Source organism: Danio rerio, chromosome 2 (assembly GCF_049306965.1).
Source record: "Danio rerio strain Tuebingen ecotype United States chromosome 2, GRCz12tu, whole genome shotgun sequence".
Lineage (NCBI taxonomy): Eukaryota > Metazoa > Chordata > Actinopteri > Cypriniformes > Danionidae > Danio > Danio rerio.
This window is the reverse complement of record NC_133177.1, coordinates 40,659,866-40,685,638: the sequence shown is the minus strand read 5'-3', so window position 1 is coordinate 40,685,638 and position 25,773 is coordinate 40,659,866. Positions and strand designations below refer to the sequence as shown.

The 25,773-nt window shown below is 36.2% G+C and overlaps 2 protein-coding genes across 7 annotated transcripts in view; both read left to right on the top strand.

The window, feature by feature from the left end:
* mfsd14a2 (major facilitator superfamily domain containing 14A2) overlaps nt 1-13,531 on the top strand; it is a 28,131-nt gene extending 14,600 nt beyond the window's left edge. The window contains exons 8-12 of one of the 3 annotated variants that reach the window (XR_012385008.1): nt 2,966-3,037; nt 3,201-3,598; nt 5,783-7,575; nt 9,943-10,109; nt 11,567-13,531. Coding sequence is in view for 1 of the 3 variants with exons in the window: in NM_199584.1 (NP_955878.1) it covers nt 2,966-3,037; nt 3,201-3,313; nt 7,478-7,575; nt 9,943-10,109; nt 11,567-11,779 (663 nt within the window). In the remaining 2 variants the exon portion in view is untranslated. 3 annotated transcript variants of the gene reach the window in all.
* A 1,546-nt stretch (nt 13,532-15,077) lies between these two features.
* The window catches only part of insra (insulin receptor a), a 105,492-nt gene continuing 94,796 nt past the window's right edge, over nt 15,078-25,773 (top strand). For 2 of the 4 annotated variants that reach the window (XM_073911792.1, XM_073911788.1), the window contains exons 1-2: nt 15,078-15,390; nt 21,657-21,780. In XM_073911792.1, the coding sequence (XP_073767893.1) occupies nt 15,382-15,390; nt 21,657-21,780 (133 nt within the window). In that variant the 5' untranslated portion in view covers nt 15,078-15,381. Of the gene's footprint in view, nt 15,436-21,656; nt 21,781-25,773 lie in introns of all 4 variants that reach the window. The other 2 variants (XM_073911789.1, XM_073911783.1) reach the window with 2 other exon arrangements.

The following is a 25,773-nucleotide window of genomic DNA, read 5'->3' as shown; positions in this document are numbered from 1 at the left end:
TACAATAATTTGCCTAATTACCCTAACCTGCCTAGTTAACCTAATTAATCTAGTTAAGCCTTTAAATGTCACTTTAAGCTGTATAGAAGTGTCTTGAAAAACATCTATTAAAATATTATTTACTGTCATCATGGCAAAGATAAAATGTCATTGTTTGTAATTGACTTTATTTGTTTATAACCGATTGTTTACTTGCCTTCATATTTGTTTTAACTTGGTTTTTTCTCTTATATTGGAGTTATTTATAATCCCTTTTATTAGAATGCTACATAACAGATTTTATTAGAACGTTAAACGGTTCAAAACAATGTAAACAACTATTTGTATTTTATTACTTTTTATTTTTCTGTTCTTTTTAGCTTTTTTTTTCCTCATTTTATTAAATGAAAAAGTGAAAATCTGAAAGAAATCCTGCGCCACCGTGATGCCCAAATTTTTTACATTTTAAATTAAAGTACAAAGTTAGACATTTTAGCACGTTCACCTCACAGCAAGAAGGTCGCTGGTTCGAGCCTCTGCTCAGTTTGCGTTTCTGTGTGGAGTTTGCATGTTCTCCCTGCGTTCGCGTAGGTTTCCTCTGGGTGCTCAGGTTTCCCCCACAGTCCAAAGACATGCAGTTCAGGTGAATTTGGTAAGCTAAATTGTCCGTAGTGTATGAGTGTGTATGTGTGGATGTTTCCCAGAGATGGGTTGCGGCTGAAAGGGCATCCGCTGCGTAAAAACTTGCTAGATAAGTTGGCGGTTTATTCTGCTGTGGCGACCCCAGATTAATAAAGGGATTAAAGCCTGATTTATACTTCTGCGTCAGCTGACCGGCGTAACCCACGGCGCAGGCAACGCGCGTGGCTGTGCATTTATACTTCTGCGTGCTGTCTCTGTCGGTCTGCATTAACACTTCCGAAACGCTAGTTGGCAGTGAGGTGTAAATGTTCCCCTGTGTCGAGTTTCTTCGCTACTTTTTTGCATTTCCTGAACACTTCCGGGATGTACAAGTGGCTCAAACTCGCTCATTTAGAGGCAGGAACCGGCGGACGTGCAACAACTTTAACTATGAGATAAAAACAAAACAAAACTTTCCATCCGGAGCTCCTTCATGGTACTCCACACTTGTAAACAATCGCTCGCGCGGCGTCGCACCATTCGCGCGGCTCTCGGTCCCGCCCAGACTCGTCAACGCTACCAACCCGACCAATCACAGAGCTTACGCTCGTTGCGACGTGTAGTTACATTTTTTGAGAGGTGCACGTCAGTGACGGCGATGGCCACGGCGAAGGGCTATGCGTCAGCGCCGTAGCATACGCTGGTGTTTGACGCAGAAGTATAAATCAGCCTTAAGCCGACAAGAAAATGAATGAATGAATGAGTTAGACATTTTGTCACACCATGCAAAAAGGTTCATGTTGTTTAATGTATTTACTAAGATCAACTAATAATGTACAATACTTGTACAATATATATTAATCATACTTCAACATTTGCTAATGCATTATTAAAATTATTGTTATTATTATTATTATTAATGCATTATTAAAAAGTTTTAGAAAGAGAGTTAACAAGAACTGACAAACAATAGCTGTTTTTTTTTTCATTAACTAATGTTACTAAATATGAATAAATACTGTAATAAATGTATTGTTTATTGTTTGTTCATGTTGGCAAATATATAAACTAACATATACTACTGGAACCTTATTCTATAGTGTTACTAAAAGTCCAGTGTCATGACGACTCATGGCATGAATACTGTTGTTGCTGTTACTGCTTGCTGCAGGTGTCATGAGTATACAAACACCCAAACCTACTTGTAGCTTAAGCAAATACCCCAAAAAGCAAGCCATGTATCTGTGAGTCATATTTCACACACTCCCTCACCCTTCAAGCAAATAGTACAAAGAACTGTTCTAACTGCCTGGGATAGTCATGTGATTTGATGTCACTTAGCTTCTGCAGTATTTGAAGTGCAAGTGCTTTGCAGAAGGCCTTTTGTTTCGGAGTGTTTTTGTGGTTTTTGTAAGCTGCATGCGCTCCGTCATGAATCTGCATATGAACACTGCAGTTTCCTAGAAAGATTGTGTAACAGTTTTATTTCTACGCTCAGAAATTAAGCTGATTTTAAATTGGGAGACAGCACAGCATTTATTTCATGACTTTGTTTTTACTGGAACAAAACAAAGATAAAACTTAAATGACAACTTGATTAAGAAATGTTAAAGAAATATTAGAAACATTAGAAATGTAATTAAACACTATAATCCTTTATAAAGCATGCTGAAATCACGTTAATCTTTTAAGTGATTTTTATATATTTATATATGCGTGCGTACATGCGCGTGTGTGTGTGTATATACACATACATACATGCGTACATACATGCATACACACAATTTGTTATTATTATTTATTTATTTATTATAAGTAAAATGGTTTTTATTGAAGTAATTATGCAAGTAATTTATTTTCACATCTGTTTTCTTTTTTAAGGAAAACTTTACTTTTAATGAAAATTAAATTTCACACTTCCTCATTTTACACTTCCCCTTGAGTAAGGAAGTTAGGTTTGAGTCTATTCTGCTGATTATCGGGATTAGATTAGCTTAGTATAGATCATTGAACCTGAATAGACCATTAGCATCTTATTCAAAAATGGCCAAATGGTTTCAATACTTTTCCAATTTAAACCTTGACACTTTTGTAGTTATATTGTGTACTAAGACTGATGTAAAGTGAAAGGACAGGTGCTATGTTATTGTTAATGATCTACGCTAAGCTGAGCTAAAAGTGCTCCTGCCAGACTATTTTCAAAAAAAAAGAGTTGAGTATTTCTTAAATACAGCTAGAGGAAAACAAGAAATATTATCAAACTTTTCAGTTAATATTTAATTTATTACAAATAAACATGTGTTTTTGGTTTTATTTAACTATAAAAAAACTATTATAATCCTTCTCTTTTGTTTTGAATTCCCAGGTCATTGGATTTACATCAGAAACAGTTGCTGCGTTCATTGCAGTTGTGGGAATCCTGTCCATCTTGGCTCAGGTTTGTTTCCAGTCTCTTTTCTTGCATTGTAAGTTTGTACGGCATGCCTCGGAGCAGCACAGCATGTGTTCATTCTTGCTAATTTACTCACTGTGCTTCAGGCTTTGGGTTGTAAAAGAAAACCGGTCATCATTTGGTTGTAATGATTCATCTCTGTGTGCAGACGGTTGTCCTGGGGATCCTGATGCGCTCCATAGGGAATAAGAACACTATCCTGTTAGGCCTCGGCTTTCAGATCCTACAGCTGGCCTGGTATGGCTTTGGCTCTCAGCCCTGGTGAGTTCATCATCTAGAAGCCCAGCAGAGGGCAGCAGACTCTTCATTAGACATGAGGCTTTTCAGTTCACAGTCTCTGATATGATTGTTGAGGAAATTATTCATATTGTGGGGTTTTAATCCCTTCAAGGCAAGAGACTGCAGGGGATCAGGGTAAAATAAGTTAATTAATAGTTATTTCCCTAATTGATCACATAATGTTTTAGAAAACATGCAATACAATTGCAATTCTTAATGTAATGTTTACGTTTGGAACTGTGGCATCATTTAATTATACATGCAGGGGTGATAGCGTTCCGGCACTACGCCGGATTTCCGGCGTACTGTGGCTGCGGGGAAAAAAAAATCAGGTTCACGGATATTGATCTGTCATTTCTCTAGATTCACAGAATTCACTCACTGCTACTGATTAATTGTGTAATTTAGAGAGCTTTATAAATTTTAACGGATCTTTGTGAGATCTATATGAACTAAGATTAGTGACGCTTTTTAGTGATAATAAGAGGAGCGTGCTTTGCACTTTCCAGGCTATAATCCATTCAGAATTTGTATGAAACTTTCGTTTTCGGCACATATACGCTGATATGTTTTGGGAATGACATCTGCATATTTACACTGGGTTTATTCTCGAAATAACGGTGAAGAAATAGACGGGACAAAAATATATTTCCCCCTTCTCCTTAAACAACTTAGTGTTTCAGCTATGAAAGAGGTCAGTTTTGTATGTAGCCTAATGGCAAAGTGTTTATATTTAGTTTCGTTTTTTATTCGGCTTATTTAGAAAAACGTTTGGAGCATTTTTATTCGTTAAAAATAAGTTTTTTTAACGAACAGCGCCCAGCGGAAGACCATCGTTGTCTGTTTGATCAGTTTGCCTTCTCAGATCATCACGACTTGCCTAAAATAAAAGATATAAAACAGTTCAAGTATAAAACAATGGTAGCTTAAACGTTAAAGAATGTGTGCTATTAGGCGCATAGTTTGCTTATAAAAAGCTTGCAGGACATCGAGGCGCCAGAGTAATCACTTGCGTTTTTTTAGTGGGAGCAATTTAAAGTTATCCGTCATTTTTGCTCACAAAGTACGAGTAATACATCAAAGAACGTTACAGCGTTTTTATAAAATAAAGAAAACCAAAATTATGCGCTTTCTGTCGTCTGGTTTTTGAACAGGAGCGCTTAACAAAATGAAGCAAAATGTATATGCCTCCCAGACATAATAAATATATTTATAGAAAGCTTTAAATTATTACTTAACGAAATAAAACAAATCGAAAACGAAAAAACCCCTTCATGTAATCCGTAAAGATGAATTTCTAAAGGCGAGTCCAAGAGGAAATCAGTCAGGATCTTTGCGACACTGACTCAGAATAAGTTTATTCATAAATAATTAAGATATGTCCTTACTCTTTCCTCGATACATTCATTGTTATTTGTTTTTGCCGGTGCTTGGGGCGAGTTTTAGCCTATTGTGTGCGCTTGAACGCGGATTCACAGTAGCAGTTTTAACATGGAGTGACACGACATCTGACGTACAGATGACACTGGCACATGCCACTGAGTGTAGTGACACTTCCGGTGGCACGTCCGTTTTTCCACTGTCATGTGTCACTCGCTAGTGGCATGTGTAGTGACCTGTGTCACTCAGAGTGTCGCGCTGCATGTCACTGCAGTGACATCGTCACCCGGCGAAGCTTATGACATTAATTAACACGAGCAAAACTATATTTAATCATTAAGCGACATTTAACCTAATTTATCGCGTCGCAAGTTAGTTTATTTGCTGAGCTACTCCACGATGTTTTAATTTAAACGCATTTATTTTATGTATTCGTAGTCATACTTCCGTACGTAATATAGTCATTTGACAGTACATGTCAGTCAAATTTATTGTGGCATGCTTATGGGAGGGGTTACACTTATCTGTTGTACTGTATACTATTGCATCCTGGCAGTTCCTTTGTTCCCTACAATATGGACTTCTCTATGTTTTTAATTCATTCATTTATTTTATTATTTAACTTATTTTCATTTTAAGGTATTTTAAATAATATCCTATAAAAAGTTATAATAAAATGCATGTTGAAAACTCATAACATATATGCATGTAAGATAACAGGTGTCATTTGCCTAATGATTTTTAAATATTAAAGCAAAGAGACTTATAAGATTAATGTGCTTATAACGTGCTTATACTGACACCTACTGGCACATGTCACAAGATCACTGACACTGGCATGTGTCACTGACATTACTGGCATGTGTCTAAAAAGAGCCACTTGACAATAATGATGATCAGGGTTACACATAGGCTGTAAATATATTTGGGCCCAGGGGCCCACAAGTTATGTGTTAAAAGTGCGTTGCATACATAGTACCCCCACCCCTACTCACCTCAGGGGCAAGGAAAAAAAGTTCAGGCTCAGGAATTTTTTCCACTATCAGCCCTGTACATGCATACTTTTTCTAGCACAAACATCTGAACATTGGGTGAAGTTGAGGTTTAGAAACGGGTTTCAAAAATATGCATTGTAATTGATTTTGACAGGCATGAACTGGAGTGAGAGTTTTTGCTGGATGTTTACTTTAAAATTAGACTTCAATTTCAGGTTAATTTATTTATAGTGCACATTTAAAAACCATCACAAAAATGACCAAAGTGCTGTACATAAGACAACGTAAAATAAAAAGACAAATTAAAAAACTTAAAATTAAGACAAGAGAAACGACTGAAAAAATTAAGAAATATAGCAGTAGAAAGGACTATAAAAATAATATTTAAACACATGCTAAATGGGTACGTTTTTAAGAGAGATTTAAAACCAATAGAGATGTAGCCATTTAATTTCAAGGGGCAAGGTGTTCCATAACTGAGGACCCCCCACAGAGACAGCTCTGCCCCCTCTACATTTCAGTCTGGACTGAGGAACTGAGAAGATTTTGATCACTTAATCTAAGAGATCTTACAGGAGTGTAAAAGTGCAACAGCTCTGAGAGTTGGGTTAGGGCTAGAGTATATACCAGTAAATGGGGATTTATGTACCAGTAAAAGCTCTTCAAAATCAATTCTGATTTGGATGAGCAGCCAAAGAAGGCCCCTTAGATGAGGAGTAATGTGGTCCTATTTCCTGCTATTACGAATAAATCTGGGAGCAGCATTTTGGACCAACTGAGAGTGAGAAATGTGAGATTTTGAAAAGCCACAGTAAGGTGCGTTGCAGTAGTCTAACTGTGATGTAATAAAAGTGTGGACAGCAGTCTCTAGTATGGTGGGATTTAAGAAATGTTTGACTTTAGACAGCAAGCGGAGTTGAAAAAAACTGGAGCCAATAACCGAACTGATCTGTTTGTTTAGTTTTAATGACTCCTCAAGAATTACACCAAGATTTCGCGCACGGGGGGATCTGAAGGTAGATAAGCAGCCCAGATCTAGGCATGTGGCCTGAATGTTATCATTAGGGCTGAAGACAATCATCTCTGTTTTATCATCATTTAATGTTAAATAATTGTGGGATAGCCAAATTCTAATCTCATCTATGCATCTTGGTAAGGTACTAAGAGCGAGAGGGTAATTTCTCTTTATAGGCAAGTAAATCCGGGTGTCATCAGCATAAAAATGGAAAGACACCTCATGAGTTCCTAGAATGGCCCCTAGCAGAAGCATATATAATGAAAAAATATAATACGACTGAGCCTTGAGGGAGGCCAGAAGTGAGATCAGCAAATGGGCATGAGAAATTACCTAATTTAACTGAAAATTTTCTAGCAGATAAAAAAGACTTCAGAATGAACAAAATTTTGTGTTATTGTGTTACTGGTTTGTTGATAAGAAACTAATTTGACTGTTGTGTTTCGTCTTAAAGTGCTTGAATAAGACGTTTTACAGCTTTATACTTTCCTGAAACATTGATTAATAATAGTTTGTCCTGCTTACATGACCTGTTTTGTCATGGCATTACATGCATCAAGTTATCTGTCTGTGTCTCTTGGCTGGATTTCAAACAGACAAGTAAACATGACCTCTGCGGTTTGTGTGTTTTGGATCAGCACATGTTCTTGAAACCAGTTACACATCCACGTAAACTGAAGCAGATTGTTTGTAAAGCCATAGGAAGTCAAAACTGCAGAATACAGTTAAAGCTGTGGTGAAAATTGTGTATTTAAGGATGATGTGGGCTGCTGGTGCCGTTGCTGCCATGTCCAGCATCACCTTCCCAGCAATCAGTGCCATTGTGTCCCGCAACGCAGACCCTGATCAGCAAGGTAAGACACACACACATACACACACACACAAAGTCACACTACAGTAACATTGGCAACAAACAAAACTCCCGTCTGATTATGTTCCTACAAAAAGTCCTGGAATATTTTGATTCATTGCAACAAAGCATTTAATATCCAATGTATTATTCAGTTGTCTTCTTGCATATAAAAAATACCCGTTTGACTTTGATTTTAATATCTATCTATTTTTTTAGATTTGATAGCCATTATGTAAGCAGGATATTGTAAAGTCAAATAGTCATTATTAACAGAACAATGACAGGCTGACCTTCATAAGCTGTTCAGTAATAATAATAATAATAATAATAATAATCAGGGCTTGATATTAACAACCACCAGCTTGCCAAATGCGGTTAGATTTCAGCAGTGGTGGGTTAGACAGCCACCTCTAATAGCCACTTTGGCTGGTTGAAAATAACTTTTTATATTATAAAAGCAGGGTTCAATAATAAATATGGCCCAATATGCCAAAATGTCATCTTAAAATCGAGAAGCAGCACGATTAACACAAATAATCGTTTGCGCGAGCAAAAGAAAGAAGATGAGTACCAAATGAGTATTATCACTCGAGTGCAGAGGTGATGTGATGTTAAAAAGCATGCCTGCTCCCGTTTACTTGTGCAAATGAACCGTGCCTGAAAACACAACTGGTATGATCGGTTTCCTTTGAAATAGACTGGACAAAAATTGATTCTTGTGCACCTTTAGCCAGAACAGATTCCTGTGCATATTGTAGATACATGACAATAATTATTTTTTAAATGTCAATTGTTTTTTTAAGAAATGTTTTGTCACATAAAAAGCGTAGTATACAGCTATATTTTGCTTATTTTGACACATTTAAAATTTGTGGCTAAGAAATAATTATTTATGTTTGGTGTGGTCAGAGATAAATTTCGTAAAACCTTTATTTTGAGCTCTGAAAAGTCAAGCGAAATAAATACTAATTGTAATACAACACTATGAATCTATGACCCATTTGCTCATGCTTATTGAGCAAGCTCATACACAACACACAAAAAGTGAAATGAGGAGGCATGTGGAAAACACAATCTAAATCAAGTAATTTTATCATGTCAAAGTCATATTTATACACATAAAGTATATATTCCAAACAACAACATTGTTGCTATTGATAATGGTGATGCCTAGTAATGTTGGAAAACTACTAGCCACAGTGGCAGGTGATTAAGAAGAGTTCATGCCATGCCCTGATAATAGTAATAATAATTATTATTATTATTATTATTGTTATTAGTGGTGCAGTGCTCTGAATTCTGATAGTCACTGATTAAGAATTAATTAATTGATTTAATTCTGAGTAGATTCATTATTTTCATGTTCTGGCTTATAGTAGAATATTTATGAACATTAAATAATTAATATCAGTTTGTATTAATTATAGTTGCATATAATTATTGATGAACTGATATTAAATTTCTCAGCAGACATGGTAGTAGATTATCTAGTGACATCTGGCAATGCAGATCGTTTTGCTGCTTCTGCCTTTTGTACCGTTTATAAATGAATACAGGAATTTTGAAATGTTTGCAAATAAAAGCTTGATTCCATTTTAGAAAGTTGATTTATATTACAACTACTGAACGTTTATTGCTTTTACAAACCCCTAAATGTCCTCGACACTTAAGGTGCAAAGTCAGATCAGTTGTGTTGAGATTTAGCAGTTTTAACTTCACAATATTTGTTGAGCTTCTAAACAGCTGTTGTTACCAATGTTGCCCAATTCAGAGTTATTTTACACAAGAGACACCGCTTTTACACACACATGAATATAGTGCCTTATTGCCCTCTTTTGATTGACAGGATGTAATCCTCATTGATCATCGGCTGTTTCTAAGCAATCAGAAATGATTATCTGCTAATATATATTACATTAAAATAATTTTAAATGCATACACTACTGTCCAGTTTCACGCCTGTAAGATGTTTTTGAATGTTTATTACCAGCAATACAGCAAAATAAAAATGTTGGGAAATAATTTTTAAAAATCTGTGTATTTGTATATGTTTTAATAATGTTTAAAAATATATCGTGATGCATATTGAAAAGAGCTGTGCTTGTGATTCTGTTTTATAATTTTTTGCAATTACAGTTTTTCTAATAAAAAATTAAATAGATCTTAAATGGATGTAAAAAACAAAACTTTTTGTAACAATTATTTGCTGTCATTTTTAATCCGTTTAAAGAATCCTTTCTGAATAAAAGTTTTTACCCCAAAAAAACTTTTAAATGATGGTTATTAAAAAATGATAATATTAAGTAGTAATGTTTACCCTTGTCAATATATGATGGCAAAAAAGCATATGTCTCTGTGTCTGGGTCAGGTGTGGTTCAGGGGATGATCACAGGAATCAGAGGACTGTGCAATGGTCTCGGTCCAGCGCTCTATGGCTTCGTCTTCTACCTGTTTCACGTGGAGCTCAGTGAAATGGACCCTGCAGAGAGTCCAGAAAAGGGTGTCAAACCCAACATGGCCAATCCCACAGATGAGGTGAGGAATGTCATGCAGTTAGGAGTGCTAAAAATAAGATCAGGTCAACAGATCATTCTTTGTATATTAATGAATATTTGCCTGTATTGTGATTGAAGTTCATGTTAATGGAGTTATTTAGCTGTGTTTACTGACAGTCACTAGTCTAGCATGAGCAGCAGCCTCTTCAAGTCCCAATGCCCACTATGTAAAACAATGGATTTAAAATACAAAAAAATATATACTATGGAAAAGAAAGTTTGCCGGTTTCCAGCTTTCTTCAAAAAACAAAAAGTTTTTTCAACCACAGAAAAGTCAACCGGTTTGAAACAATTAAAGGGTTAGTAAATGATGACGAAATTTTCATTTTTGGTTAAACTGTCCCTTTACTTTCAGACCTTCATGTTTGTGTCAACAATTACTGATTATAAAAAAATAAATATAAAGGTTTGCTCATTCGTTCGCTCGTTTGTATGTTTGTACATTCGCTTGTTCGTTTTTTTGCCTGCTAGGGCAAAGTATCACTTTCCCCGAAACAGAAACAAAAGAAATACACGCGGTGCTTCCATACCATATACAGAATATCCCAATCTTCTATACCATATAGTATGTTAAAAACAATATGTGGACAGAGTAGTATGTTCACAATATTCGAAAAGGTGTAGGCGAGAAGTACCCTGCTGCTACTGGTGAGTTTCTTTAGCGTGCATTCGATGGAGGCTACGTGATCCCATGATGCCACGTGAGCGAATTCATGAATGGGAGTGAAATGAATGAACTTACAGGGTAGGTCACATGATAATGATGAATGGCAGATGCAGTACATTCATTTTACTTTCATTCATACTATATAGAATGTACTTTTCTAACAGTTGTGTAGTGAATTCAAATGTAGTACCTACACGAGTAGTAGGCGATTTCGGACGCAGCTTCACTTATCGGTGAAAATTTGTTTAAAATCCAATATTGACCCTTTTCACAAGACTGTTACGATATAGTCATCAAGTCATTATGAGACATCAACATTTAAATCCTTAAGTTTTTAATATTTAGGTTTTATTTTTTTAAACCTATGCACATTTATATGCATTTATATATGTATTTTATAATCGATGCATCAAATTGCAAAAAACGAATTACTTGCTTGTATGAGGCGTTTTAAATGCAGTGTCAATAGGCGGGACAGTAAATTTGATGTTCACTCTTCTGGCTGCCGTCTCACACTATTTTATTTTTCTTTTTTCTCTAAGTCTTGAAAACTCGTGGAGTTTTATTACTGTTTTTATTATTATTATTACACAAAATAGGATTATGAAAAAAAAATACTATTTGTTCTACTCTCCCATTCACTGTGCTCTAAGTTTACCTAACTATGATGACTTCCACTAATGAGAAACCCAGAAATGTGAAAAGGGTCCATTGTGCATCTTTTGCCCTTTCACACCACATATACAAACATCTCAGTGTCTGCTCCTCAGAGTGCCATCATCCCCGGCCCTCCGTTCCTGTTCGGGGCCTGTTCGGTGCTGCTGTCTCTGCTGGTGGCCCTTTTCATCCCAGAGCACAACGGCCTCAACCTGCGGCCCGGCAGCTACAAGAAGCACAACAACGGCGCACAGAGTCACTCACACAGCTCTCAAGGCGGACCATGCGAGGGCAAGGAGCCTTTACTGGAGGACAGCAGCGTATAACCACACTGATGAGGGGGGACGGGCACCCACCCCAAACCCCTCACACCTTCTTACACACCCTGTCCTGTTCCCCCCGCAGCTCAATAACATGAGCCGCAGGAGCCAAAGCACACTTTACAAGTGCGGAACTGGGCCAACCGGGAGCTGAACCTTGGCCCTGAGGAACAGGAAGAGGAGCGAAGGACATCTTGTCTTGCACAAGTGAGGAGAATTCAAGCAGACGCCCTTGTGATGACGGACTTGGTGAAGGTTTTCCTCATTTTTACTGTTACATAGTTTTGTTTTTTCTCCCTTTCAGATTTTCAACAATGTAAATGTTCCTTGTCCCAAAGACCTGGTAACTGTAATAATAGGGAACATGTCTGTCGTGACGTGACAGGCTAACTTTTGATGTGCTGCTTTCTTACTGGTTCCTCTTGGTTTTGTACTTAACTGATCGAAAGGCACTTCTGGAGAAGAACGTGTCCCTTTTGTTTTGTTTTTTTGAGGAAAAGCAATCAAGAAAAGACAAGAAAGAAGGTCATCTGCATCAATTCACGCAGATCTGTCATGTTTTTGATCAAATCACTTGTACCTTCTCTACATTTACATTGTGTCAAAATGCGTACAGGGGGAGATAAAGTTGCCTTTAGGGGACTTTTTATCGCAATCACCAAACCCAGATGACGACGTCGCTCTGAGAAGGGTCAATCGTATCGCTCTTTTTAAGAGCCTGCGCATATTTGGTTTGCTTTCATCGCAGTCGGAGCTCCCTGTGAACGTCAATACTGCCACCATATGACAGGCTTGCAGGATTACGAGTTTACTGACGGTGCGCATTAGTTGTCATATTTACCGCGAGCACTGACGTAGGCGGAACGGTGATTGGATGAGCTCCGCTAGATCCAGTCGATTAATATCACACATGCTGCTATATTGTAGGATGTACAAGGTTACAAAGTTCTGTGGTATTATGCTAGTCTCTCAACGTGGTATTTCTATTAGAGCTGAGCTTTTTCCGGCACGTCGTTGTTATTTTAGACCTCCCCTGATTCTGTGGCCGATTTCTATTTGCGGTGCTTTTTTCTTTCTTTCTGGTGAGACAAACTTTGAGTACTTTTATCAGATCTCTCAAAATGAAAGCTTCATTTTCCAGAAAAAACCTCAAGTGCATTCAGATTGCTTTTGTTTTTTTGTTTTTTTAAACCAATCTGTTTATTTGGTTTTAGGTGCCATACCTATGACTTTATTTCTGTCTGTGTCTCTGTCTGTCTGTCTGTCTGTGTGTGTGTGTGCGTTTTTATTCATTTCTGTATTTCAGTTCCTGCTATTTGTATACTTTTTTTTTTATTACTGTTTTCAGGACAAATTTACAAGATGTTTCACAGGCTTAGTCATTGTGAATTGGTTTTAAGCTAACATTTCGGACCATTTCCGTTCTTTGAAAATCTTACTTAAAATGGAGTGAAGGATTTCTTTCATGTTTTTGCATTCATCTGTATGACCAAACTTGAATGGATTTTTTTCTGTTGAATATCTTATTAAGGAACTGAAGCAATGGTTCTCTTCAATGTTTTGTACCTGCAGATTCACTCCTCTCCACTAGCCACTAACTTGCAAAGAAATCTGGTGTTTGCCTCTGAAAAAAAGCCAATTAATTTGTGCCTAAAATGTGCTCTAAAAGAATAGAAACCGTATATGTGAATGGTGAACCGGCTGTAAATATTAGGAACTAATTGAAAAACTATTTATTAAAAGTTTATTGATATTGAAGTCTTTGTGTTTCTTCAAAACAAAACAAAAGTCATGTTGTAAAGTAATGGCATGTTGGATGTTCATTCATTAATTTTCCTTCAGCTTAGTCCCTTTATTTATCAGGGGTCACCATTGTGGAATCAATCGCCAACTTATCCAGCATATGCTTTACGCAGCTGATGCCCTTCCTGCTGCAACCCAGTACTGGTAAGCACCCATGCACTCTCGTTCACACACATGCACTATAGCAAATTTAGTTTATTCAATTCACCTATACCTGACTGTGGGGGAAACCCACGCAAACATGGGGAGAACATCCAAACTCTGCACAGAAATACCAACTGAACCAGCTGATACTCAAACCAGCAACCTTCTTGCTGTGAGTGACCGTGCTAACCACTGAGCCACCGTGTCACCCTTGATAGATGTTAAATTATGCAAAGATTGTTTCAAATGATGTCTCAGCAAAGACAAGCAAAGTTCAGAGTTAAGCGTTACTGGATTGATTATGCCACGCATTTATATTGAGTTACAGGGGCCTTAAGCTAGTTGGGGGACCAAATATGTTAGTATCTTGTTGTATTAGTTTCTCTTTGACCATCTAAAAATGGTCTGAGTATAAGTTTTAACAATTAATAGTAAAAAATAATTGTCTAGATTCTCTAAATTCAGACTACATTATTTAAAAAGTGGGAAAGCTAGATGTGACAATTTACTAATGTGTCGCAAGATACATAAGCAGATATGTATGAATTTCTAAGGCCAGAGGTTGAGTAACACTCAGCAGGTGTGTTTTCTGTTAAACAAAAGAAGCCGAGGCTCATGGGACTTTGCTGTCAGGTCATATTTGGGTTGCAAATATCAGTGGCATGAAAATGAGTGAATTAAAAGGATATTCAGCTAAATGAAAAGGGAGGTTGTTGAAACTATTCATCTTATTTTAAATTTAATAATGAGATTTAAATACTGTATTTACGTGACACAATTTTTAGCTGGATTTGGTTGCTGGATGGTTATCATAATCACACTGTTTGAGGTACCAAATACATTTGCTTAATATATAGAATGAAAAATATAAAAATTACTTATTTTAAATAAAAATTTTTAAAATAATGTATTATAAAAAGAAAAGAAGTTTAAGTTTAAAAAAAAAAAAAAAAAACAGTAGCCTATTGTCATTTAATAGGAAAACTACAAACTGGCCCGCACATTTAACTTTCTTGTCAGAATTTGGCCTTCTTAATGATAAAAAAAATAAAACTAAAACAATAATATTAATAATGTAGAGCTTAAAGTTTTGAAGGTTTATGGATAACAAAATTGACCTAATTAGTATTAAAACTCACTTTAACATGGGCTGCTTTAAGTGCTTTAAAACATATATATATATATATATATATATATATATATATATATATATATATATAATATTTTTTTTTATTTTTTAAGAATAATGTCTAAGATTCAGATTAAAGATGCCTACTTGTAGTGAAAGATGACTTCACTTTCGTCATGTTGTGTTTTCTTGCACAGCTGGACTCTTGAAAACTAAGTGCTTGGATTCATTGGAAGCCTTCTTTGATGGGTTATTTTCTTACATTACAATGGCATAGCAGTCGAAATAAGACAAATGAGCTCTTGTTTGGGACCATACTATACTTTCTATCAGCGGAGGTGGGTTTTTCGAACCACACGAACCCCCCTGGCTACGGCTCGCTACGGCTCTGCTGTACTACATGTGGGTAATCGTAGTCTTTCTAACAATAAAAATAACACTGCAATGACTTTTCTCGAAAGACGTCGATATTAATCCACCAGAGGGCAGCAGAGAGCAGCAGCATCATTTAAACGACGTCAGTTTGTAAACGATGTGTGAGGTACTTGGTTTTGTTTCCTGAATGATGACACACTATCATCTCAAGGTATTCCATTTAATTTATTAATTATACATTTTAGGCATTTCATAGTGTTAAATTGATTTGCAACACTGAAGACATTTATGACTGCTACTGGAGCAAGTGTATGCTTTTTTCACGTGTTGTAGGCCTATCTCTGGATGCTAGTATAACTTAGTGTAAATATGCTTTATATAAGTGATGTTTTTTCTAAAGCCAGTAGCTGGTGTAGTTCTGAAACTGACTGAGGGTGTTTTGGAAATGTCTCTAACGAGGTGTAAACTTGTATCTAACAGGAGAAGCGAGAAACCCGTATTAAGAGCTGAATCAGAGATTCACATCTTCACACCAGTGCTCACCACAAGCCATCTGTAGACATATCCTGCACATATTTAGGATGTTTTGAATATTCATTTTTAGCTTGCACACTGTAAAAACAGAATTGCCAAATTGTCTTAAGTATAATTTGATATGTTTTACACATAGACTGTGCCAAAAAAAGGGGAAGTTTTAAGAGTAGCCCTCACAGTAAAACCACATCCCTAACAAACCTTACATGAGCAGAGACGTGTAAATGTAACCATGTGAAACCCACGTGATGCCTATGATTTTTCAACATATCATGTGAAAATTTTATACAGTAGTCAACATTTGAGTGGCTCAAAGCCTTTAGACCAGAGATGCCCAAAGAAGGGCCCGCTGGCCAAAGTTGGCCCATTGTAACCTTTGATTTGGCCCAGCACCATCCCAACTGAGAGGAGAGTAAAAATGATGGAGAGGGTTGGGGTAAATGCCTTTAACACAGAGATCATCTTTTCTAATTTGACTTAACATTTTTAGTTAGTAGAAGGTCCCTTTAATCGCTGCTTGTAGCTTTAATTTGTTAGTTTTATTGCTGAAACTGAAATGAAGTGTTTCAATTAAATGTTGTGAATGAATCAGATCTTTAAAAATAAAAATACTGTCATTCAACAGATAGAGGTGTATGCAGAAGACACTGGCGAGCAAATCAAGTCAAAAACTAGTGTAATTCTGTTATAATTAAGCATGGGGCGGTATCAGATTCTGACAGTATGATAACCTTGTATAAAAATATCACGGTTTGACGGTATTGTGATTATTGCTCTAAAATATATTATTTGTAAATGTCTGGGTAAACACTAAAACTTTTTTATTTTGAGAAATATTTAAAATATTTTGAAGCAGTAAACATGTCAGGCTAGATAATTCAAATGAATCGTATTCTGCTGTCTTCATTAGTTTCAAAAACACAGATTTCTTTACATTTTAAAACAGCATCTTTTCTGCTGGAGATACTGCTGTCCTAAAAAATGAAAAAAAAAAAAAAATAAATTTAAAATCTTACACATACCTTAGCACGGTATATAAAATAGGTCACTCGCTATTTTCAAGAAACGACTAAAAACTCAACTATTTAGTCTCCACTTCACTTCCTAATCTGCAATTGCTCTCTGAATATCACACTAACTGTACCAAAAAAAAAAAAAAAACTAATACTACTAATACTTCCCTTCTTAGACTTTACAGACCTGAAACTTGCCTATAGCACTTATTCATTGTTGCTCTTAGTTGTGTAAATTGCTTCCTTGTCCTCTTGCGTCTGCTAAATGACTAAATGTAAATGTATCTTGAAAACAAGTTATCGGCCCATGCCAAGTTATAAATGAGATTGTTTTGCTTTTAATAAGTTCTTTTGTAATAAGTTCATAATAAAATGTAAAAAAATAAAATACTGTATTAGTATTATTGTATTATTACTGTTCTCACAGCAGAAAGGTAGTTGGTTTGAACCTTGGCTGGGTAATTTGGCATTTCTATGTTAAGTTTGCATGTTCTCCCCGTGTTGTGGTGGGTTTCCTCCTTGTGCTCCGGTTTCCCCCACAGTCCAAACAAATGTAGTACAGGTGAATTGAATGAGTGTGTATGGATGTCTCCCAGTGATGAGTTGGAGCTGGAAGGGCATCTGCTGCGTAAAACATGTGCTGGATAAGTTGGTGGTTCATTCCACTGTGGCGACTCTAGATTAATAAAGGGAATAAGCTGAAAAGAAGAGGAATGAATTAAATAAATAAATTAGATTAGATAAAATAAATAAATAACAAATTTTACCCATGGCAACTATATTTACATTCGGCCCCAAACAAGTATGGTTTTTGACCCTTCATAAGAATAAGTTTGGGCACTCCTGCTTTAGACCAATTAAAGTTGTTCTAAAATTATTGAACAACAACCATTCTTGTCTTGGGACAATTTTGAAAATTTTTGATCCACTTCAAATGTTGACAACTATATAGACTATATACCTACAGCTTACAGACAGAATAAGAGACTGTTTCAATGTTATTATCAGTTCTCTAGATTAGGCATGGGCCGGTATAAGTTTCTGATAGTGTGATAACTTTGGATAAAAATATCACGGTTTCACTGTATCACGGTATTGTGATTACTACTCTAAAATAAGCATTTACAACATTTAAAATATTTTGGAGCAGTAAACATGTCAGGCTAGATAATTCAAATGAATCATTGACTCCTGCTGTCTTCATTAGTTTCAAAAACAGATTTCTTTCAGAAAAAACAGTACAAACGGTTAAACAGAAAACTTTGTAAAGTTTATTTATAAAATAATTTCGAGAGGACCACGTGCTTATGATTGCTGCATCTGCCCCCACATTATTCAGTTTATAATTCACCAATCAGACGATTCCTAAGCCACTAATTCCAGATGACACTCATCTTCGTTTAGAAGAATCCCCCCTTCCACCCCTACTCTTCCTTTCCTAGATGGGCAACAAGGTGGCCCAGTGGATAGTACTGTAGCCTCACAGCAAGAACGTCACTGGTTCTAGTCCCTTCTAAGCCGGCTAAAATGTCTTGTCATTGTCCCTGTGCTTACGGGGGTTTCCCCCGGTTTCCTCCCACCGTCAAAAAACATGCAGCTAAGATAATTGACTAATCCAAATCGGCACCATAGACATGCTGCTAGTTAATAGATATCTCTTAAGAGCAATCACTATCTGTTCATTAGATACTACAGCAGATGAGTTCTGAAGATCTACCTGAGCTCAAACTCCCTTCTCGCCTTGCAAACGGGAGGAAGCCCCGGGCTCGAGGATCTTATGAGCTCAGGGCTCTCTCCCGGGACAGGATGACAAACAAGGTTTATAATCAATCGTCAGCTAAGTGTGAACTCTTGAGAGCGGTTTTAAAACTTTGACTATTGCAAACCATGGTAAACCTTGAAACCAGTTATCATCCCATGCCTATTTAAGATTTGCCATTATATTGTCGGCGCAGTAGCCTAGTGGTTAGCGCGCCGACATATGGTGCAATAGCACGTCAGGGCGTCGCGAGTTCGGATCCCGGCTCGGTGACATTTCCCTACCCCCTCTCTCTCTCCCACTTTTCTTCCTTTCTCAATACTGTACTAATCTAATAAAGGCAAAAAGGCCAAAAATCTAAAAAAAAAAAAAAAAAAAAGATTTGCCTTTATATATGTTTTGCCACATGGAACTATTAAGGTCTGAAAGTTTTTACATTTTTAATTTAACATATTGTCATTTTTCATTTTAAAATTCATTTCTTTGAACAATTGAAAACGTTATTAATAATTTATGCCAAAGGCAGAGAACTAATGATAACTTTGTTTTTTCATAATATTTAACCATGAATAAACAGTTTTCACACAGACATTGCTTGTAAATTCAGTAATCATTACAAATAATTGTTGAAATAATGATTAAATGTGTCATTTTGAGTTTTTTTAAAGTGAGAAACAGTCCAGTAATCTTTAGCCAATACTTATAATTTGTTCATTTATTTTCCTTCGGCCTAGTCCCTAATTTATCAGGGGTCGCCACAACAGAATGAAATGAACCGCCAACTATTCTGGCATGTTTTACACTTCTGGTAATAGTTATGTTATTACATAAGGAAAATGATAAATATCAATTATTTTTTATTTCAGCCAAAAGAAACATGATTTTTTTCCAGAAGAAAAAATATGATAGGAAAAAATGTGAAAAATGTATGTTCTCTGTTAAACATCACATAGGAAATATTTGAAAAATAAAAAATAAATAAATAAAATGTGCCTGCTTAAAATGCCCCAAACACTGAGTGAAAACATGAAACTTCCTACTGTTTCCATTGGAAATCTCAGGACTTTGATGGAGTTCAGAAGCAGTGCTCTCTGAGATAGAGAATATCTCCCTTTGCAGTGAACTTTGCTCTTTGGCACTTTGCAGATATTCTTCATGCTCAAACAACAACATTACATGCTAAAGAAAGCTGAAGGTTTAAAACACATAGTAGGAGCATTTTAAATATACTGTCTGCTCCATTATTGTTTCACACTACAGAACTACTATACCCTGCGACTGCATACACACAGACAACATATAATGTCGCAGGACTGTTTTTGAAAGCAGCCTCAGCGCATGTAATCCTATTAGAGCTATTAGAGAGCTACAGGGTCAGTGCAACAGGGACGAGGTCAGAAACAGGAGACGGTCTGTTTTCAAACGGACACTACTGTCAGCCAGAGTGGGAAACGCAGGAAGGGTGAAGACGTGGTACTGATAAAAGCTCAACCAGCATCGGCCCCAGCATGTATTTACATTAGATAGCGGACCCTCTGGGGTGAATCTCTGTTGAAATTCATTCCTGACAGGCATCCAGTATTGGAGCCCGAATGGCTACTGTTCTGTTTCCTTTCCTGCTCTATAAGCAGATATGTATAGATTTCTAAGGCCAGAGGTTGAGTAACACTCAGCAGGTGTGTGTTCTGCTAAACAAAAGAAGCCGAGGCTCATGGGACTTTGCTGTCAGGTCATATTTAGGTTGCAAATATCAGTGGCATGAAAATGAGTGAATTAAAAGGAAATTCAGCTAAATGTGGATTTTACTGATTGTTTCTCACACTCAAGGTTCAAAACTTTTATAAGTTTCCTATTTCTGTTGAACACAAAAGAAGATATTTTGAAAAATGTTAGAACCCAGTAACCATTGGCTTCCTTAGTAGGACAAACAAATAGTATAGAAGTCAGTGGTTACGGGTTTCCAATAGGGCTTCACGATATTGAAAAAATCTGATATTGCGATTATTTTATTTTTCTTTGATTAAATATTGCAATATGAATACAGTTTTATTCACAATATGGTAAATTTGACCATTTTCTGGGGAGTCTAATAAGGTACTTTATAAGATGCTTTACCTAATTTGCTTGGTCTCATTTCTATAGTACAAATATCTGAAAGTTCTTACATTAAAAAAAAAGTTTTTTCTTCACATTTAGAAGAAACTAGTCAAAATTAAGAGTTTTTTTTTTTCTTAAAACAAGCAAAACTATTTGCCAACAGCAAAAAATTTTTTTAGCTTTGCTTGGAAATGTTGATATTTTATTCATTTGAAATGTGTTTGTGTGTGTGTATGTATATATATATATATATATATATATATATATATATATATATATATATATATATATATATATATATAAACTTTTACTCTATTATAGTAAAACTTAGCATTGACCCTACAATTCACTTGTGATCTGTGGCTCCTGGTCAAATCTGATTCCACCTCAACAATGCATATCTTGCGATATCAATGCTGAAACGATATATTGTGCAGTCCTAGTTTTCAACATTCTTTAAAATATCTTCTTTTGTGAAGAGAAAAAAAAAGAAACTGACAAGTTCGTGATGGGCGAGTAATCGATGACAATTTTTAGTTTTCTGCTTTCTGTTTAAGGATTAGTTCACCTCAAGTGAAAATTTTCTACTTGTATTGATTTTTACATTTTTTTATTAAAACAATTTAGGGTTTTATGGTGGACTTCAATTGTACTCAGTGTTTTCAACTTCCAAACTGCATTTTCTGTGCAGCTTCAAGTGATTCCAGCAGAGAAATAATTACCCGGGTGCCAATTGTGGTGGGGTTTGACCCCTACAATTAAGGCTTGATCCCCCTAAAGGCAGTCAAAACAAGATGTTGGGGGAGAGGGGTCTGCTCTTTAAATAGTGGAAAACACGTTTCCTCTGTTCTGCATCTTAACAGTAATAATAATAATAATAAAATAATAATAATATAAATATACATTTTACCAACCTTATTGTCACAGGAGGAGGACTAAGACCAGAACTGAGGTAGTATAACTAAACAGTTTATAGCAGAACAATGTAAACAGGATATATGTCAAGCAGCTTAAGTCTTTCTCTTGCAGATGGTGAGCGGTGATGGAGTAAACAGGAGACGGATGACAACGTTGGACACTGACAAAATTGCGAGACACACAACCACTCACACTAGGAAGAGACATCAAGACACTGTGGGTACACTTGGAGCAGGTAAATGTAACTCAGAATAACATAAATTGACTGACCAAAGATTTCATCCGTCTAAATACAACATGGCCGGACACTGAGCAAGGGTGCATGCAGGTATTCATGGGGTGGAGTAATGAGCGTGAGATGACATGCAGGTATGCTGGTGATTAGTATTCGGGTGACGGGGATCTTGCTGATTGTGGTGATGGTGAACAGGGTTAATCATGATGAGTGGGGAGAATTTGTCCTGGCTGTGACACCTATAATGATTCAATGTATTATGAATGCATAATCTAATAACTTTGATAAATATTGCGATTTGAATACAGTTTCACAAGATGGTCTATTTGACAGTCTTACTAACTATTAAAATTACTATTAAAACGTTTTACAATTTGTCAAGGTTACAAGTTATTTAAAGAAGATCAATGTCCCATATTGTAATTCACAAGCATAAATAAATTGAAAAAATAAACATATGGATCACAAAATATGAAAAAGTGCTAATTTACAGATGGGAGACTTATCGATTTCCATAATGGGAAAAAATATTAAGAAAGTCAATGAGTCCCAGCAAGCAGCATTCTTCAGAATATCTTCTTCTGTGTTCAACAGAAGAAACTCAAGTAGATTTTTTAACAAATGAAGGGAGAGTAAATGATGACAGAATTGTCCCTTTAAGCTGAACTATCTCTTTAACATAATGAAGGAGAGGTCTGTTGATTGGTTGGTCAATTAATTTGCATCATGAAGCTGAGAAATGCCTGTTGCATTATCTTTTTTCAAATTTAGAGTGTTGAAAAGACACTTGTTTTAAAGTACAAGTAAAAGAGAGTTAAGAGTCAAATTAGGCTCAATGTGTGTTTATCTATCCTTGCAAAATAACAATCATTTATAATCATGCATTCTTCATTCAAGAATGCAAACTTATTTTAAATTTCTGTCAAATATGTTACAAAACTGAAATTAGACACAATCTACAATGTTTAACGTTCCATAGACATAAAAGTAACCTGACTTAAATCTTGGTGATTACAAAGCGTAAATTTATAAGAAGACTGAACTTTTTGCTCTAAGACCCTAATTCATCATTTGGGGTTATGTAATCCTTTAAAAGTGACATCAGACGCCTATTATAGACAAGTTTATCTAATTCTTTGAGGACTTAGTGGAAAGTCTAAAACTTGCTTGGGTAAATATTTTAATGTATATAAGCACAATTGTTACCCTGTCAAAAACCATTTGATGCATGTCTCTTTAAATGCTAATGAGCTCTCTGAGGCCGGATCACTAATGGATGGTACTGAACTTATCATTTATTGATGTAGCAAAACCGGCATAGCACGCAGACATTGCTTATCCAAACCGTGAGCTACTGCTGACACTTGTCTCTTTGACTGACATGATGGAGTGATGGAGCATGATGGATGTGAAGATCTTTCCATATTTTAATGCCAAAATACTTACTTACTTGCTCCCAGGGCTGTTTATGTTGAAGTTGATATTTAGCCTCACCATATTGGTGTTTTATAACATCTAATTTTTACGAGGTGGGTCGTTAGCCCAATGCTCAACCCCCAACCAGGACATATTACACTCGTACACTGTGGGCAATTTAGCTTACCCAATTTACCCATAGCGCATGTCTATGGACTTGTGGGGAAAACCAGGGGCACCCGGAGGAAACTCCACACAGCTGACCCAGCTGGGGCTCGAACCAGTGATTTTCTTGCTGTGAGGCCCATAAACTTAAAATTTTCATCAGATGTCACCATTAAAGCTGCTTTGAAGCCACAATTTGAAAGTTCAAACAACTTGCCACAATATAAGTCCATTATATGGATAAAATCCTGTATGTTTTCCTCCACTAATCCTTTCATTTGACCAGTTTGCCTATTAAATACACAGAAAACATCAAATTTGCTACATCTCTGGAACAGCAAACACTTATTTATGTGCTGTAGGTGAAGGGTGCTGCTGATATTTATGCGTTGTCCTTTTTATTACAGTACCTTATAGCTCACCTCATTTCCTTCTGAGGTGATGTGGCAGTTGCTTAACATACTGCTTGAAGCTTAACTATATCAGTAATTGAATAATGAAAGGCGTAGAGTTAACATTGGATGTCAACAGTTACTCAGCACTTCTGAAGATAGCAGACCTGATTTTAGTGAGGAAACATCACTGTAGGCAAGAGCTTATCTTATCTGAATTTACTGAACTGAATTTAAGCTAGATGTACCATACATTATATTAAATCCCTCAGTGTATTGCCTTAAAAGCATGTATAATGTAGATTTAGGGACCGTTTAAGGGACAATTCACCCAAAAAATTAAAATCATTTACTCTCCCTCATGTGGTTTTAAATCTTTATGACTTTCTTTCTATGTTGAAAACAAAAAAAGATATTTTGAGGAAAGCTGGTTGCCAGAACCCATCGACTTTCATAGTAGGAATAAATAACTATGGAAATTTATGAGTCACAGCATTCTTCAAAATATCTTCTATTGTGGTCAACATAGAAAGAAAGTCAATTAGGTTTTAAATAAGTGAAAGGAGAGTAAATGATGAAAATAATCATTCATTTTATTTGTAAATGGCACTTTTCTGGACACCCAAAGTCCCTTTACAACAAGCATCAACAGCCATATTAAAACAATTTATAAAACATTGTCAAGCTAAATTTTAAATACATGTAAGGAGTTGCAGGTACAAACACATCATGAGTGCAAAATAACATGATAAAAGATAGACAAAAGAAAGCCTGCCTAAACAGATTGGTCACTGCTCCTTAGGTCCAGGGGAAGCCAGTTCCATATCTAAGGATCCATGGAGCTAAAAGATGTTGCTCCCATTGTGCCTTATTGATTGTAAGGTGGCACCAGGGAGAAAGAGTTGGTTGATCTAACAGTGCGCAAAAGTGGCTTAAATATGAAGAAGTTCAGTGAGATATAGAGGAGATAGATTGTGAAGTGCCTTGAAAGTGAGAAGTAGTATTTAAAATCAATACGAAACTTTACCAGAACCCATTGAAGCTGATAAAGAATGGTGTGATAAATAAAATAATAATCATATGTAAAATTTAAATAAAATAGTTAATAATATGATACTGTACATTTTTTGGTGATAGAAGATACTGTGGTGTGGCAACAAATAAAAGGGGCTCTTGGGTTTGTAATATAATCACCGGGGCCATGTGTTTGACACTACACCCCTTGACAAAATTTTCAATGCCTATCCAAGTTTTAGGAACAACAAATAATAACTTGACTTCTAGTTGATTATTTGGTTTCAGAAGTGGCTTATATGAAAGGCAAAGGCCTCTAGATTATGATTATTTTACCACAATAAAATATGATCATGCCTTGATTTTTAAGGATTTAATTCGGACAGAAAGGTCTGACTTTGCTTAGACAAAAGTTTTGTCACTTAACAGCAATAATGTTCAGTATAGAATATAAAGTCATTGTGCAGTGGAAAAAGAATTAATATTGTGTATGACTCCCATGACCATCCATACATCTCAGCAATGACTCAAATAACTTCATCTGGAGTCGTCTAGAATGGCAAAGAAAGCGTTCTTGCAGGAGTCCCAGAGTTCATCAAGATTATTTGGGTTCATCTTCAGTGCCTCCTCCTCCATCTTACCCTAGACTCAATGCTTAATAATCTTCATGTCTGGTGATTGGGCTGGCCAATCCAGGAGCACCTTGACCTACTTTGCTTTCAGGAACTTTGATGTGGAGGCTGAAGTATGAGAAGGAGCGCTATCCTACTGAAGAATTTGCCCTCTCCTGTGGTTTGTAATGTAATGAGCAGCACAAATGTCTTGACAGCTTAGGCTGTTGATGTTGCTATCCACTCTGCAGATCTCTTGCAAGCCCCCATTCGGAATGTAATCCCAAACCATGATTTTTTCCTTCACCAAACTTGACTGATTTCTGTAAGAATCTTGGGTCCATGCGGATTCCAATAGGTCTTGTGCAGCATTTGTGATGATTGTGATGCAGTTC